At 39.5% G+C, this 17987-nt stretch overlaps 2 protein-coding genes across 2 annotated transcripts; both read left to right on the top strand.

Moving 5' to 3' along the window:
* The first annotated feature begins 9781 nt into the window (after positions 1-9781).
* Positions 9782-12300, top strand: LOC141651783 (protein FAR1-RELATED SEQUENCE 5-like). The gene is made up of 3 exons (XM_074459483.1): positions 9782-9815; positions 10692-10769; positions 10868-12300. The coding sequence occupies exons 1-3, from the start codon at positions 9782-9784 to the stop codon at positions 12298-12300; spliced, it is 1545 nt and encodes a 514-aa protein (XP_074315584.1).
* A 112-nt stretch (positions 12301-12412) lies between these two features.
* LOC141651778 (uncharacterized) lies at positions 12413-12823 on the top strand. Its single transcript, XM_074459478.1, has one exon. It carries the CDS (start codon positions 12413-12415, stop codon positions 12821-12823), a length of 411 nt encoding a protein of 136 aa, XP_074315579.1.
* Positions 12824-17987: the final 5164 nt, after the last annotated feature.

Here is a 17987-nt window from a genome sequence, read left to right as displayed (position 1 = left end):
TCATGTCGTGGCATCCCAGCTATCCCAGTACTCATCTCAATACCTGCTCAATATCTGCTCACCATCCCCGAATGGATCACCGCAGTTTACAAAACAACACCGGGTCGTACTAATCACACAATCAATATAAACAACAATGATAAGATAAACAAACAAACTTAACCGTCACACACACACACAACCAACCAATTCCCATCATCTCAATCGACCGTCCCTTTGGACCGCCCGCCGATGGGGGACCGCAGCCGTACCCACCAAATCCCCGCTCCACATAGTGAGCGATAAACCCTGTCCATTAATGTGCACATCCCTTCTGTGGCGGGTTCCACAGAAGGCGAAACTAGGGCGTGAGGCCACTCCCGCAAGTGACCCCACTCAGCCGAGGCCACGCCTCGCGAACCATCAACAACGATCACAACCACAATCACAATACAATTATTATATCAAACAACCAAATACAATACATCTACCAATATCCCATTATGGGACTAATACTGAGTAGGAAATCCTACCTGGTATGCACACAATCAGACGGTCTCTCTTCTTTGAGTCAAAAAGCCTCTTCTATAAACCCTCCTCCTATCATACAACACATAGAGACTACCACATCACATACTACACATAAAACCCCCAATCTCTAAATTAGGGTTTAACCAAATCGAAGGAAATACAATAAAAAGGGTACATAGATCTTACCCTCGACGCAAGGAACTCAACGGTACGAACAACGACAAGAACTGACCGTCTGAACTCCGGGAATTGCTAAGAATGCGATTAAGAAGATGAACTTGTTTGCTTTCTCTCTTAAACAGGAATTTAGGTTTTGTAAAAGTGATTTAGAATAATGACGATGAAGCTTAAATACCTTAATCGCATAATTAACAAAACCCGAGAAAACTCCCCGTAAATCGGACACTCGATCGAGTACCCAAGGTACTCGATCGAGTACCCCCTACTCGATCGAGTGCCCTGACTACTCGATCGAGTACCCAACAGTCGAAACTATTTTATTTCGCAACTTACCCTTACTCGACGAGTAAGGCCTACTCGATAGAGTACCCCAAGACTTATAAATACGGAGTATTACAGTCTTCCCTCCTTAAAAGGAACTTCGTCCCCGAAGTTCAAACCACTACTAAACAAAGGTACTCCCACAACATTCCCGACTCAAAAGCCAAACAAAATTCAACATAAAACATGATACTAACCCAACTCATCCCGACAAACATACCGACACAACATATAAAAGGGGTATAAAACTCTTAAAAACTGCTCGCGATCATCTCCTACCCCCCTAAAAGAAACAAGGTTACGTCCCCGTAACCATACATACCTGATCAAAAAGGAAAGGGTAACGCTCTTTCATAGCTTCCTCTGGCTCCCATGTAGCTTCCTCGGTCTCGTGGTTAGACCAGAGGATCTTAAGCAAAACTGTCTCACCTCCCCAAGTCTTTCTAACCTTTCGGTCTAGAATCTGCTTAGGCACCTCAAGATATGATAAGGACTCATCTAGCTCTAAACTCTCTGCCTCCAACACATGTGACGGGTCACTCACATACTTCCGCAGCTGCGATACATGAAACACATTATGCACTCTCTCTAACGCAATTTGGTAAAGCCGGACGATAAGCAACTTCCCCAACTCGCTCTAAGATCTCATAAGGCCCTATAAACTTCTGACTTAGTTTGCCTTTCTTCCCAAATCTCATAACCCCGCGCATAGGAGACACTTTCAAAAGAACCTTGTCCCTAACTTGAAACTCTATGTCCCGACGATGTAGATCTGCATAACTCTTTTGTCGATCCCGTTTGCTCTCATCCGTTCCCGATCATCTTAAACTGTTCCACCATCTCATGCACCATCTCTGGTCCTAAAACCACTTGCCTCAAAGACTATCGTCCCAACAGATTGGACTCCTACATCTCCTCCCATACAAAGCCTCAAACGGTGCCATACCTATCTTTGGTGTGATAATGTTATTTTAAGAAAATTCTATCAAGTCCAACCTCTGCTCCCAGCTACCACCAAAATCCATCACACAAGCTCGCAACATATCCTCAAGAGTCTTGATTGTTCTCTCAGTCTGCCCGTCTGTCGCATGATGAAATGTTGTACTCATCTTCAAAGTTGTTCCCAACGATTCCTGCAATTCCTTCCAAAACCTCGATATAAACCTCGCATCTCTGTCAGACACTATGTCCTTAGGGACTCCATGTAACTTAATCACGTTCTTTCGATAGGCCATAGCCAATTGTGCCTTAGTCCATGTATCTTTCATTGGAACAAAGTGAGCTGACTTGGTCATACGATCCACTATCACCCAAATCATGTTGTTACCTTGTTGACTCTTTGGCAAACCCACAATGAAATCCATGGAAATGGATTCCCACTTCCACTCAGGTACCTCTAAAGACTGAATCTTACCTTGTGGTCGTCGCTGTTCCCCTTTAACTCTCTGGCATGTCAAACAACGGGATACAAACTCAGCTGTCTCTTTCTTCATCCCAGGCCACCAAAACGTTTTCTTCAAATCCTTGTATAGTTTGTCCCCTCCTGGATGAACTGAATATGGTGTGCAATGTGCCTCTGTCATGATAGTCCTTTTCAGCTCCTCATCATTAGGAACACACCACCTACCATCAAACCTCAAACTACCGTCTGTATGAATAGAAAACCGGATCTTGTCCCTTTCTCTACCCCAACTCTCCACTCCACTATCTTAGGATCCAAAGCCTGCTTACCTCGAATATCATCATAAAACTCAAGATGTACTGTCATATCACCCATGGCATCTCCTTTCTGCATCATATGTATCCCAAAACTCGCTACCTCATCCCTCAGCCTCATCAAGGATAGAGCTGCACACGAGAGAATGTACACTCTTCCTACTCAAAGCATCAAGCAACAACATTGGCCTTCCCTTCATGGTAGATGATTTCCATGTCATAATCGCCAATCGGCTCCATCCACCTCCTCTGTCTCATGTTCAACTCCTTCTGCGTGAAGATGTACTTGAGACTCTTGTGATCAGAAAATACCTTAAAGATTGCTCCATAAAGGTAATGTCTCCAAATCTTGAGAGCAAACACCACTGCACCCAACTCCAGATCATGAGTAGGGTAGTTCTCCTCATAAGGGTTCAATTGCCTAGAAGCATAGGCAATCACTTTACCATTCTGCATCAACACACATCCCAGCCCATTCTTCGAGGCATCTGTATAAACCTCAAAGTTCTCGCTCCCTTCAGGCAATGCTAAGACAGGAGCTGTGGTCAAACGCTCCTTTAATGTTTAGAACGCCGTCTCACAACTCTCATCCCAACGAAACTCGTTGCTCTGTTTCCTCATCAACGCTGTCATCGGTCTAGCTATCTTGGAGAAATCTTTCACGAACCGTCTGTAGTATCCAGCTAAACCCAAGAAACTCCTAACCTCGCCAACATTCTTCGGTGCTTCCCACTTTGTCACTGCCTCAATCTTCGCCGGATCCACAGCTACCCCGTCTTTAGAGATCACGTGCCCCAGAAAAGCAACTTTCTCTAACCAGAACTCACACTTGGACAGCTTAGCATATAACTCATGATCCCTCAAAGTCTGCAACACGATTCTCAGATGCTCCTCATGCTCCTCCTTAGTCTTAGAGTAGACTAAGATATCATCGATAAACACCACTACAAACTGGTCCAAGAACTGTCTGAAGATTCTATTCATCAAATCCATAAACACTGCCGGCGCATTAGACAACCCAAACGGCATCACCACATACTCATAATGGCCACACCTCGACGTGAAAGCTGTCTTTGGTATGTCCACCTCTCTAATCTTCACCTGATGGTACCCCGACCTCAAATCAATCTTAGAAAAGACTGTTGCACCACTCAACTGATCAAACAGGTCATCTATCCTTGGCAAAGGATACTTGTTCTTTATCGTCACTCGGTTAAGCTCCCTGTAATCTATGCACAACCTCAAACTCCCATCTTTCTTCTTCACGAAAAGAACTGGTGCTCCCCACGGCGATACACTTGGTCTAATATATCCCTTCTCTATCAAATCATCCAACTGCTTCCTAAGCTCCTCTATCTCCTTAGGACCCATACGGTACGGTGCCTTAGAGATCGGCCCCGTCCCTGGCTTAACTCAACAGTGAAATCTATCTTCCTCTTCGGTGGCAACCCCGGAATCTCCTCTGGAAAAACATCTGCAAACTCTCCCACCACTGGTATCTCATCAACTGTCGGACTCTCTATCCGGTCATCTCTCACATGGCACAAGATCAAAGAACATCCCTTCCTCAGATAAGACTTCAATGTAACAGCTGCAATCAACTTAACTTTGGGTTTGACTAGAAACCCACGATAAGACACACTAACGCCCTTAGGACCTCTTAAAGACACTTTCTTTTGATGACAGTCTATCTTAGCTTTATACTTTCCTAACCAATCCATCCCGACTATCATCTCAAAACCGTTAAAAGGAAACTCTAGCAAGTCTACAGGGAAATCAACTTGCCCAACTATCAAAGATACATCTCTGAACAATCTCCCACACGATACAGACTCACCCGAAGGTATGAAAACTTACTCACTAACAGACTCATATACTCTCAAACCCAACTGTTTGACATGACTCGAAGACACAAACGACTGAGAAGCCCCCGAATCAAACAAAACAAAGGTAGGAATACCATTAACAAGGAATGTACCGGTGATAACGTGCGCATCTTCCTCGGCTGCTTTCTTCTCCATCATAAATAACTTGCCACTGGTCTTCTGCCCACCTCCCTGGACAGTACTGGCTGAGGTGGTCGGCTTAGCACCCGACCCTTGATTGTTGTTGTTGTTCGCTGGTGGTTTCTAATAAGAATTAGCGTCGTTGCGGTTGCCTCCACTCTGGTAACTCTGACTTCCCTGGTTTGGCCATGATCCAGCCGGTCTGTTGCTCGCGAAGCTCTACGCAGGTCTCTGGAAAGATCCTGGTGCACTTGTGCACTCATGTCTCTTGTGGCCTACACCACCACAACTATAGCAGGTCACTCCCCAACTATTACTCACACTTCCATGGCCACGCCCAAAGGAAGCCCCAACACTGAACCCAGACCCAGAAGAAAATCCCTTAGACTGATTGTGGTTGCCTTTCTTGTGATTCGATTGGCCACCACCCTCACTCTCAGACTTCCTCTTCTCACCACCTAACCTCTCCTGAGCCATCTCCACCAACCTCTCAGCTCTCCCAGCCCTCTCATAAGCTTCCTTAACATCAGTAAGGACTCCCACGGGTAACTTATCCATAATCTTAGGGGTCAACCCCCTCTCGAACCTCAATGCCAGATTCTCCTCACTCAAACCCATGTCCTCAGCATACCTAGACTTCTCATTGAACAGCCTGTAGTACTCAGCCACAGACATCTCAGCGGTCATCTTAAAACCATCAAACTCTTCTCTCAACTTACTCCTCACATGTTCCGGTACAAAATCCTTCCTCACAGCCCTACGAAACTCCTCCCAAGGTATAGCAGGTAAGCCTTGGTTTGTGTATATCTCCTTAGCACTCACTTTCACTGAATCCCACCACTTGCCTGCTGCCTCCCTTAGATAGAACGCAGCCTGTTCCACTCTCATCTCATCAGGACAGTGAACCAAGTCCAATATGTTCTCCATCTCTCTCAGCCAACTATCAAGAAGATTAGGCTCCCCAACTCCCTTGTACTCTTTCGGGTTAAACCTCGCAATGTAGAGGCTGATTTTTGAATGGTCAACCTCCTTCTCCTTATCCTTATTCTTATCCTCATTCACTTTCTTTAGGGTCTCAGTAAGAGCATCCTGGTGCTCTAACATCTTAACGATGTCATCCACGGTCATAAGCTAAGCTCTCGCCGCATACAAAGCGGTCCTCTTGGGCGGCATCTTGAAACTATACATATATAAGAAAGGGTAGATATGAACACACGTACTAAACTTCAAAACACGAAAACACGCCACCCAGAACCTACTCGATCGAGTTCCCAAACCCACTCGATCGAGTAACGGGCTACTCGATCGAGTGCCCAACATACTCGATCGAGTACCCAATCATCGACCCTAACGGACCTTCCGATCTCTTACCTACTCGATCGAGTAGCTAGGCTACTCGATCGAGTGACCCCCTACTCGATCGAGTACCCCTAGTTACTCGATCGAGTACCCAAAAACACGATTCTGGACTCAAAATCGTCAAAAACCCACCCGATCGAGTCAGTCCCACTCGATCGAGTCATGCTAATACATAAAAGCTACCCGCATGTTACGTCATATGCTAACATGCTAAACTTATAAACCACATTATATCATAATAAACATGCTACGCATCTTTTCTACTATCTACGAGATCATTTCATCATGTTATTAAATGCCACATTGTAAATCATCCAACATGTTATCATCTCATCAACAAATTCCCACCTATCACTATTTTCTTTCACATGTTCATCTTTCTACTTCAACACCCAAAAATTAACACATTTCATCACATTCTTACACAAGTTAACCAAACACACATACGACTCGACAAACACTTCCCCCATGTGATCGGTTCAAAGTTGTAGGGCGACCCCTGCGACTTTAGGACGTCTCCCAAGCCTTTGCACTAGCTCCTACAACTTTTACCCCGGGTTCATTTTAATTGACTCCCTATGTTCATTAGGTTCATTGGTTACAGGTTTCAGGATCGTCGCTTTGATACCATTTGTAACACCCCCATACTCCAAGTGCCTTACCAGGACCACTCAGGTATGACGACATTACCATCTCGGTTACCCGAGGCAATGATAATCAAACAACAATGAAGAAACAACGTTTATTATAAATGATTAACGTATAGTTACAATCCTTAAAACCAAACCAAAAGTACGATACATGTTCTCAAACCGACTGTTCTAATCGAAATGTAAATAAACTAAAGGCTACAACGGAAGACTCCTATCATCATGTCGTGGCATCCGGCCTATCCCAAGATACTCATCTCAATACCGCTCAATATCTCGCTCACCATCCCCGAATGGATCACCGCAGTTTACAAAACAACACGGGGTCGATACTAATCACACAATCAATATAAACAACAATGATAAGATAAACAAACAGCTTAAATCACACACACACACACAACCAACCAATTCCCATCATCTCAATCTTCGATCGTCCACTTTGGACTACCGCCGATGGGGGACCGCAGCCGTACCCACCAAATCCCCGCTCCACATAGTGAGCGATAAACCCTGTCCATTAATGTGCACATCCCTTCTGTGGCGGGTTCCACAGAAGGCGAAACTAGGGCGTGAAGCCACTCCCGCAAGTGACCCCACTCAGCCGAGGCCACGCCTCGCGAACCATCAACAACGATCACAACCACAATCACAATACAATTATTATATCAAACAACCAAATACAATACATCTACCAATATCCCATTATGGGACTAATACTGAGTAGGAAATCCTACCTGGTATGCACACAATCGACGGTCTCTCTCCGAGTCAAAAAGCCTCTTCTATGAACCCTCCTCCTATCATACAACACATAGAGACTACCACATCACATACTACACATAAAACCCCCAATCTCTAAATTAGGGTTTAACCAAATCGAAGGAAATACAATAAAAAGGGTACATAGATCTTACCCTCGACGCAAGGAACTCAACAGTACGAACAACGACAAGAACCGACCGTCGAACTCCGGAATTGCTAAGAATGCGATTAAGAAGATGAACTTGTTTGCTTTCTCTCTTAAACAGGAATTTAGGTTTTGTAAAAGTGATTTAGAATAATGACGATGAAGCTTAAATACCTTAATCGCATAATTAACAAAACCCGAGAAAACTCCCCGTAAAACCGGACACTCGATCGAGTACCCAAGGTACTCGATCGAGTACCCCCTTACTCGATCGAGTGCCCCAGCTACTCGATCGAGTACCCAACAGGTCAGAAACTATTTTATTTCGCAACTTACCCTTACTCGACAGAGTAAGGCCTACTCGATAGAGTACCCCAAGACTTATAAATACGGAGTATTACAGATTTTCAACCACAAAGTACAAATTAATAAACATCTATTCTCATATAAAAAACACATTAATAGACTTCAACAGCAAATGATAAAAGCTCACAAAGTTTAGTCAAAGCTATTAATTGAACAGAAGGATCCGCGTCATTACTCAAACTACGTTGATACTCTCGAAGACTGCTATATCGATGATCAACATCATTCATATCATTAGAATAGATGGGACGGATGGAGTACTGGTTAACACGGTACTAGATTTAGAATTCAAAAGCAGAATTTAGACAATGCAAATCCAAAAATACCCAACTTGAAACCCAATTCAAACCAAGTGCTCAGAAAACATGTCAATCTTTAATGGCATTACTGCATTAAACATAAGAACCCCAAAAAATTTAAGATCAAATTCTTCAAACTCTTGATTCATCGGGTCTAATTACAACAATTAAGCATATACGTACAATCCAGAAAACCAACTGAAATCAACGATCCAATCCCAACCAAATTACAAGCTCGCTTATCGACACGTAATTCATCAGAGGTTTCGGGTCTTTTCTCACCCCTACTTACTCTCCATTTATGCGGTCCATATTCAATACCAACATTTCCAAACACCAAATTATAACTCTAAAACAATTGAAAATACGAAATTTGTAATAACCAATTTTTAACCCTGATTTTTCTAATTTTATACGAAAATAGAAAAATTGATGATGAAGTATTGCAGTGTGTGGCAATGACTGTTATAACATTAACTAAGAAACAAAATCCAAGCATTTTGGATAAAAATGACACGATTACATTAACAGAGAACAAGAACAAACAATATCATATTAGATATATAGCTTGATTGAATCAATAAAAACAAACAAAGAAAACCCCCAATTCTTATCAAGTTAACAAAATAATGCAAGAAATTACAATTAATCCCAAACATAAGATCTTACTTGAAACGAAAATCCAGCCATGTTTTTCGTCATCGCCCCTTTCCTTTTTGTACCAATCCATCCAATGGCTAATTTAGAGCCGAAAACTGCAATTAATAGAAGTCGTCAGAAAATCAATAACTTGGTTGCTTGAAATATAAGCGACAAAAGAAGAGCGGCGGCTTGCTGGTTTGGTCAGCGTGGCCGGCAAAGGATAACACCATCTACGGATGTTGTCTAGAAAGCTACACGCGCGGTGGTGGTATATGAGGGAGATGGAAAGTTAGAGGGAGATGGGAAGTTAGCCGGGGTGTGAATAAAACAAAAAGAATAAGGGAGAGGGAAGTTACGCGATGAGTTTGATTTTGCCTTTTTTAAATTAGTTCGTACGGTTCGTATCGTACTTTAGTTCGCACCTGACCCCGACCCTATATATATATATATATATATAATTCTATATAGGGGCGGGTTCAGGTACGAACTAGCTTATCGTACGAACCGTACGAACCATCTAAAAAGGAAAGTTCAAGCGATGTAATAAAACTCACACTCACCTAAAAACTCATCCCAACAAAAAAAAAATTGATCGAAGAAACGCGATCTCCATTGCTGCAAATCATCCTACTTTCCGCCATTATTGTTCCTGTCCCATGCGAATCTAAGAGGTAAGCTTTTACTCAGATTAGGGTCTACAAAATTTAAATCGTAAATTAGGGTTTGAACAAATTGAAATTCTTAAAATTAGGGTTTACCAATTTTAATCGTATTTTGAGATTTTGATGGTAATTTAGTTTGTGTTTTGATACTATTTTTAGGATGGTTATAATTTCATCATCTTCTACTGATTCAGGTATGAATTATTGTTGTAAATACATTTTTGGGAACTATTTTTTCAATTAAATTTGGGATCCATTTCTGAAATTGCTTAAGGTGTTGTAGGTGATAACGGAAAAGAGGATACATCAATGACAGAAGAAGTTATAGGTACACATTACTGTTTTTTCTTATTGCGGGATGTCAGATACATGTATCTACTAAACTGAAGTAGTGTATCTAGGATCACAAAGATGTGTACCTCTGTATAATTTTTCTAGCTGTGGATAATTTTTCTGACTGTTTTTGTATTTTTTTGGGTGGTTTAATGAGGGTCACAAGATATATCTCTGACAGAATAAAATTCTTAGCCAAAGATACATCTCTGGCTGTTAGATACATCATTCCAGCTATTTTGAAAAAAAAAATGTATCTGGCTAGCTAAAACAGTGTATCTAGCTAAGCTAAAACAATGTACCTAATGTGGCTTGGGTGGGAAAATTTGTGCTCCGTATGTGATAAATACTCGTACTGATTATGATTTTGTGCACCGTAGAGCAGTCTTTCAAAAAATTAAGCTAGTATAGCATTTGAAAATTTTTGGATGAATGTTTAGCAGTTTGAAAATCGAAAACTTCTTTCTCTCTGCACAAATTGTTGATGTATAGTGACATATGAATTATTGTATCTAATTTGAATGAGATGTGTACTGTGCGAGATAGTATACCCGCAACTAATGTCCATGCCTCGATATATCTTTGGTTGTACTTCCCTTGACAGATGCAACAGGTACGCAAAATGTAGCGAAAGCATGTATCTAATATCATAGTAATGTGTACCTATGGACTATATTTTTGCTGATTTTAGTACTGGAACATAATGCGTTTCCTACTGTGTGTCATTTCCTGTGCAGACAGTATAGTTGCTTCTAATGTTGATGCTCTAATGAACAATGATATACCTCCTATGATTCCATTGACTAATGCACCAGGTAAAAAAATTGTGGTTTGTTCAGTTACAAGGTTTGATTTCACTAATATAATGTACTTGCCTTAAAAATAACAACCTTTTGGTTAAATTGTCTTGTAGAAGCCCCACAAGTTGGTTCTGAAAACACAATTTTTGGATTCCCAAGCTGTCCAGAAGATCTAAAACCAATCAACGGTATGATGTTTTCAAATTTGGAAGATGGAATAGATTTTTACAACAAATATGCAAAAGTTTGTGGGTTTATTCCAAGGTTAGATTCAACAAAATTGGTTAATGGGATTGTTACACACAAGCGCTGTGTGTGTAATAAAGAAGGCAAAAGTAGGAACAAGGGGACTAAAAGAAAGAGGACTGTTACGAGAACTGGATGTGAAGTTAAGGTTAGTTTTAAGAGAATTGACACCGGTGAATACCAAATTTATGATTTTGTTGAGGTACACACACACGCAATGGTTACCCCAGCTACAATGGTTCATATGAAACCATCTAGGAATTTGAATCTCTTTCACAAGAAAATGATCATGGATAATTCAAGGGTAAATCATGGTCCAGTGGATTCCTTTAGAATGTTTAAGGAATATGTAAAAGGGTACAAAAATGTTGGGGCTTCTTTAGAAGATTTCAAAAACTTTTCAAGGGATGTTAAGAAATATATCAAGGAATATGATGCTCAGATGTTATTGGAAACTTTCATGCAAAAAAAGGCTATGTCTCCATCATTTTATTTCGACTTTGAGGTGGATGATGAAAAAAGACTAAGTAAGGTTTTTTGGGCATATCCAATCTCAATTAAAAACTATGCCCTTTTTGGGGAAGCCGTCTCTTTTGATGCTACTTATAACTTCAATGAGTATAAAATGGTGTTTTGTCCGTTCACTGGTGTGGACAACCATAAAAGATGCGTCACTTTTGCGGGTGGTTTATTAAGAAAGGAAGATGGAGAATCATTTACCTGGTTATTTGAGAATTTTGTGAAGGCTATGGGTGATTGCTATCCTACTACAATTATAACTGACCAATGCAAAGGCATCAATCAAGCTGTAAAAGATGTGTTTGGTGACAAAACACAACACCGATTATGCATGTGGCATATAATGAAAAAGTTTCCAGACAAAGTCAGGCCGACAATTTGCCAAAACACAAACTTTTTGAAGGAAATAAATTCTATTGTTTGGGATGGAGAGATTGATACACAAGAATTCGAATTGAGATGGAAATCAATCCTTTCTTCGTATGAGCTTTTTTATCATGAGTGGCTGAAGTCAATGTTTGACATTCGTTCAAGTTGGATTCCTGCCTATTTCAGAGACATATATCTTGGTGGGATTATGCGCACAACATCAAGGTCAGAATCTGAAAATAGCTTCTTTAGAAATTTCACAAACCCGCACCTCACTCTTGTTGAGTTTTGGATGCGTTTCCAATCGGCTATGGATGCGCAGCGTTGGAAATATGCTAAGGTGACTGCCGATGATAAGAACTCTTCTCCAAAATTATCAACACCTCTCCTTCTAGAAAAAAAAAACCTCTGAATTTTACACCACCACTGTTTTTTATCAATTTCAAGAAGAACTCCAAGCTGCGTGTTTTACTTGTGGTCTTTCACCGAGGACAACTGAAGACAACAATGAGCATATTTCAATAATGGACCGCGAGAAAGACAAGGTATACACAGTTGATTTAAGTGGTAATAAGTTTTCTTGTTCGTGTAAGATGTTTGAAAGAATTGGGTTACTTTGTAAGCATGTTCTGTGGGTGTTAAAAGATAGAGGGTTTGATGATATCCCTACGGAGTATCTATTAGACAGATGGGGCAAATATGCAACTTGTCGTCCCATTTTTAATGTTGTTGGGACAACCCTCCTAGCTGATTGTATGTCAATAGGAAACCAACAAAGTAAGATAAGTGAATTGTGGTCGGAAGTATTTACTTCAGTTTCGCTTGTTGAAGATAATGAGGAACTTGGTGATGAGCTGCTTGAACTTCTTCGTGGTTTCAACGAGAAATTGATGATTTCAGTTAAGCGTGGGAAGTCAAAAAAACAAGAAAGCTGAAATTGAGATGCTTATTGGCTCCAAAATACCGTCTGAAGCTAGTGTTCTACCACCAGAAAAGTGTAAGAATAAGGGATCAGGAAGACGGATTACTTCAAACAAGGAAAAGGCAGTACAAGAAAATGCAAAGCCCTTGAGGAAATGTCGTGCTTGCGGTGAAATGACTCATCATGATAGTAGGAATTGCCCAAGTCGAGTCACTCAAAAGTGAGTCCAGTTTGATTTCAGCTAGAAAAAAGTTTAAGTTGTATTAAGTATTCTAAAAACTTTCTAGTATGTAAAGACTTCTAAGAAGTATGTTGTATTTTACTTTAAATAGTCGTCTTACTAGTAAGTAAAGACTTCTAAGAAGTATGTTTAATTAACGCATCTTGGATCCATATAGACGCGATGGTTTGGTTGTCTAATGTCTCACGTTTACTGTTCAAACAATTTGCTTCTCTATTATTATACAAACTTTTATTGTGTACCCTCAAAAGTCGAGGTGTGACACACATAATTAAAAAAAATATATTAATACAAATTGAAGATTAAGTTCTTTATTTTATAAAAATTGATGAAAATATGGGAATAATGAATTGGTGTAGTTTTTCTCGTATCTTCAATGTTGCATGTGGTGTTAATCAGTATGAGCGAATGACGTTCCTTGAAGTAATCTCTTGCACAAGTGATATGATAGCGCTACTCATCAAAGCCCCCAATTCCTATGGCACCATAATCATAAATTGTGGGAGAACACCTTTGGGAACATCAATAAGTCCATTCCTACTTGCTACATGGACACTATGTCTCGATGAAGGCAGCAACAACAATTGTAATAATCGATAACCCTAACCCGATCCCGGTCCTTTGAAGGGTATTTATTCAGGAAGGGATTTTAGTGAGTTTTCTCATTGTAGGAACAAAGAGTTTATCATAAATGGGGACAAAAAATTAGGATTACAATCACCGGGATACCTTGTAAAGCGGCCGGAGGGGTCTTAAATTTAGGTCCAATTGAAAAGGGTAAGGGTAGAGGCTTGTTGGATGAAAAATATATGCACTTGTTGAAAGTTTGCTCCCCTAGAAATTAAATTTACTTTATTTGTTACAGGAATTTAATAAACTACTTGTTGGATATTATGTGTATCCCAAAAACCGGGGATGTGTATCCACAAAGCCGGGTATGTGTATCCACACATCCTTTTATTTTGAAGTGAAACTGTCCAATAAAACCGGGGATGTGTATCCACAAAGCCGGGGATGTGTATCCAGACAGCCGACAATGCGTATCCACACAGATTCAGGTGTGTATCCACACAGCCACGGGTGTGTATCCACACAAAGCATTGGGGTGTATCTCGTACCCAACAACAAGCGTGTACAACCAGTAATATGTACCCGCGCAACAACCGCAAGATGTATTAATAGGAATTTAATAACTGAATAGTATTAATAGTAGCCATACATTGAAAAAGGATTGAAACAAAATTACATTTGATGAACAAAAACAATTGAGTCAAAAATGTTCCTGGAATGTTTGAACACAACACCATTAAATTCAATTACATTTCACTACGCACAACACATCCTCAAAACACACTCCCATCTACGAACTCACCTGGTCATAAAACATGAAAAAAGTAACGTTAAATTAGTTTAAAATAATTTTATATGTAAAATAAAATTAACATCTCCGGCACATAAGTGCTTACAAAATAGTAGGGATGTGTATCTGCGAAACCGGGGCTGTGTATTCACACACCAGCGGGTGTGTATCCAAACAGCCAGAGATGTGTAACCAAACTAGTTGCAGGTGTGTATCCACGGAATATAACCACGAGGTTGTTAATAATCAATGGCAAGTGGGAGTTAGTCTTGTGTAAAATGATTTTACACTAATATAGTTGTAAAACCGATCTAAACACAAACTCTATTAGTAGCTAAACAAAAGTGATTTAAAGATTCCGTCTTACAATAAATTTGTGTAAAACCGCCGAACACGAATATTTGTGTTTGTTTTCCTCCCAACATATATGAAGGCACATAAAAAATGTAAACGTCTCAAGGATGAGAAGGTAAAATATGCCATTTATATATAATTGATGGCATATGCATAATCAGACTATCTTGTAGATCACCCAAATGATTTGTAAATTTGTACATGATTCAAAAACGACTGATTCCTACACTTCGGTCCACTTCAGTACACACTGAGACACTTTTCAATATAGTTAAATGGCTTGAACATATGAGCATATGTCAAGACAAAAATCAGGATGAAAATCGATCAAATGAGACATCAATCTAAGGACAAGAAAGGATGAAGGGAAAGGAACTCTAAAACTAGTGGAGAGACATTTGGTGACAGTGGAAATAAAAACTAAAGACGAACATGGATAACTAACTATAAACTACTACAGAAATTACTATCGTGTGTGTATGCGACAGAGATGTGTAACCGCACATTCGATATGTGTATCTAGACGGCCAATAATGCGTAACCGCACTACGTAAATTACTAACGTGTGTGTATGCGGCCAGAGATGTGTAACCGCACATTCGATATATGTATCTAGACGACCAACAATGCGTAACCGCACATTCTGCGGTGTGTATGCGCAGACAGTGCAGTGTGTATGCAGACAACTGCGCAGTGTGTATCCAAGCAAAGCGGTGGGATATATCTCGCACAGCCCCAAGAATCTGTAACCTCACAACCAGATAAGTGTATCCACACAGCGGGGGTGTGTATCTACACACCGAAAGAAGTCTATCCAAAGCAATTTAAGATTGTGTACCCTACTAATGTATTCTATCTCAGCTACATATATGTATCTATCAGTTCCACATATTCAAAAATTACCTTTGCAGTATTTTTCTCCCACTTGAGTAGTTTCAACATAATGTGTCGACGATAAGCAATCATATTCTGCAAATTAAATAAAGGATTTTTTAGAGAAATGAAAAACTGATAGAATACGATAAATAGAGAAATGAAAAACTAACATTTAGCTAATTTGGCAAGCTTAATTTGAAATAGTTTTGGTCCTCCCATAATTTCCTATCGTGTATTGCACCCTCCAGAAACTTTATAACAAATAGTCCGCAATCATAACTACACATACAGTTAAGATTATTAGACTAAAAAATTGAATCCATTTTCAGGCTAATAAATAAAGGATTTTTTAGAAAACTTACTTGTTTTCTTGCTGAGGTACATTGATAACAACAGTAGTAAACAAGATGATGCCCTTAAGATGATTGTAACCCTTGTGGTCCTCAAACTGACTTGCAACATGGAACACCTTTGAATGACAACAACTTATCAAAAATAGTAATAAAATAATTTCATCCTAACTGATAATAAAAATGCAAAAATATAACAAAAAAGGTAGGGGCCATACAATATCCTCCACATAAGAATTATACTCCTCAATATCATCTGCTTTTTCTAACTTTGGCTTGCATGAGTCCAAGATATAGTTTTCCTGTTTCTTGAGGTCCGACACACAAGCTAACCAATGATTACCATTTTTGCCAATTGTGAAAAACACCTACCAATGTCATAGCAGCAAAAGTCATACAATGAAATTCAACCCAACGCCAAAACAACTTTTCCAGTAGATTCCCAACAAATTTACCTTTTCAATAGTTGCTCCATTTTCAGGCTTGTAGTGCATCTTAAGATGAGGGCACAGACAATATTTCTTTTTCGAGGCCTTAATGCGGGCTTAGCAAACCGAAAATTATAAAATTGTTTAGATATTGAGGACTAATACATCTGAAAAACTGCATTTTCAAATCTGAATCAACATGTATAAAAATGCATTTTTGAATCGAAAAACGCATTTTCGAATCTGAATCTTAATTATCTACGGATTTGTTGATGGCAAGTAGAGAATATCGGTTCTATCATATGTGCACATCACACCATACATATCAAGCACCTACATATAAATGATCATGTTCTAAATATCACAAAAAGATTAGTATAAATAATAATAATAATACTAATAAAGGTCTAGGAAAACTTACCAAATCCATTATCCGGTCGATTTTGCAAACTTTGCATTCCTTTTCGACACACTCCCATCCACTCAGTATTCACAAGAGTCTCGTCTAAATCGTAAATGAATATAATTAGAACATAAAAGTGCATCAACAAAATTTAATTGTGCAAATATGTTATTGATTTCACAACTTACTCGATGCCTTTACCCCTTTTCATTACAATGAAGAAGTTCCGTGTCCGTGAGTTGACGTTGACATTGATGTTGTGACTGCCTTCTCATTTGGAACTCTTGGTCAACTGCTTCAAATCTAGAAAAAATAAGGGACAAAACAAAAAAATAAATTTATCAAGAACTTTACAACTTCATTAGAAAGTAATTTATGATTATATTTACTCAAAGGAATAGAGGGATACCTCGTATCAAAACTCAAAGATCCGGCTTTTGATAAGAGTTTATCCTTGATTTATTACAAATCGAAACAACAAATCGAGAGCAAACTCTTGCAGCAAAAAGCTTAACTTGGTTGTGCTACAAAACAAATTGGAATATATGTTAAGCATTACATGTGTCTAGAAACAAATTGGAATATATCTTAAACATTATAGACTAGCAAATTGATTGAATTGTATCTAGGTAGCTAGATGTATACTATATGAAGTCATAACTTACATCATTTAGACCCAAAGGGAAACCCTTTCTAGTGCCTCTGGACTTCTCCAACAAACGCATGAGATAAATCCAAGAATCAACTCCATCACCCATATTTGATTTCGGAATATACTCCTCTCTCACCAGATTCTTGACGTCTTGTATAGATGGAATCTTGTTTCGGACCAAGCAATTCGTAACAAATTGTACCTGCATTTGGCAAAATTGTTTAGCAAACCAAAATAAATATGACATTTAGAAAAGGGCTTTACAGGTCATACCGTAGACTCAATAATTGTTGTATAATTGACAGATTTTGGCTTCATCACATGCAGGATTTCCAACTTCATTGCTATGAAGTTAAAACAAAACACAAATGGCGTCTCAGAGATTATTGGAACAAAAATCTGCAATTTCATGTTAAAAAGTCAGAAAACTTGCAGTTTAAAAATAATAGTAAACTGGCACATTGAATAAAAAACTTGCGGTTTAAAACGCAAATATTTACTTACGAGATTTGC

The sequence above is a fragment of the Silene latifolia genome, chromosome 1 (genome assembly GCF_048544455.1).
Source record: "Silene latifolia isolate original U9 population chromosome 1, ASM4854445v1, whole genome shotgun sequence".
NCBI classification, from domain to species: Eukaryota; Viridiplantae; Streptophyta; class Magnoliopsida; order Caryophyllales; family Caryophyllaceae; genus Silene; species Silene latifolia.
This window is presented reverse-complemented; position numbering and strand designations above follow the sequence as displayed.

What these genes read in the sequence shown, in the direction of transcription:
- LOC141651783 (XM_074459483.1), top strand. Translation starts at nt 9,782, where the DNA reads ATGGTTATAATTTCATCATCTTCTACTGATTCAG. An exon ending in ATCATCTTCTACTGATTCAG is followed by an intron (nt 9,816 to 10,691) that starts GTATGAATTATT and finishes TTTCCTGTGCAG; the next exon opens with ACAGTATAGTTGCTTCTAAT. An exon ending in TCCATTGACTAATGCACCAG is followed by an intron (nt 10,770 to 10,867) that starts GTAAAAAAATTG and finishes ATTGTCTTGTAG; the next exon opens with AAGCCCCACAAGTTGGTTCT.
- LOC141651778 (XM_074459478.1), top strand. Translation starts at nt 12,413, where the DNA reads ATGGACCGCGAGAAAGACAAGGTATACACAGTTGATTTAAGTGGTAAT.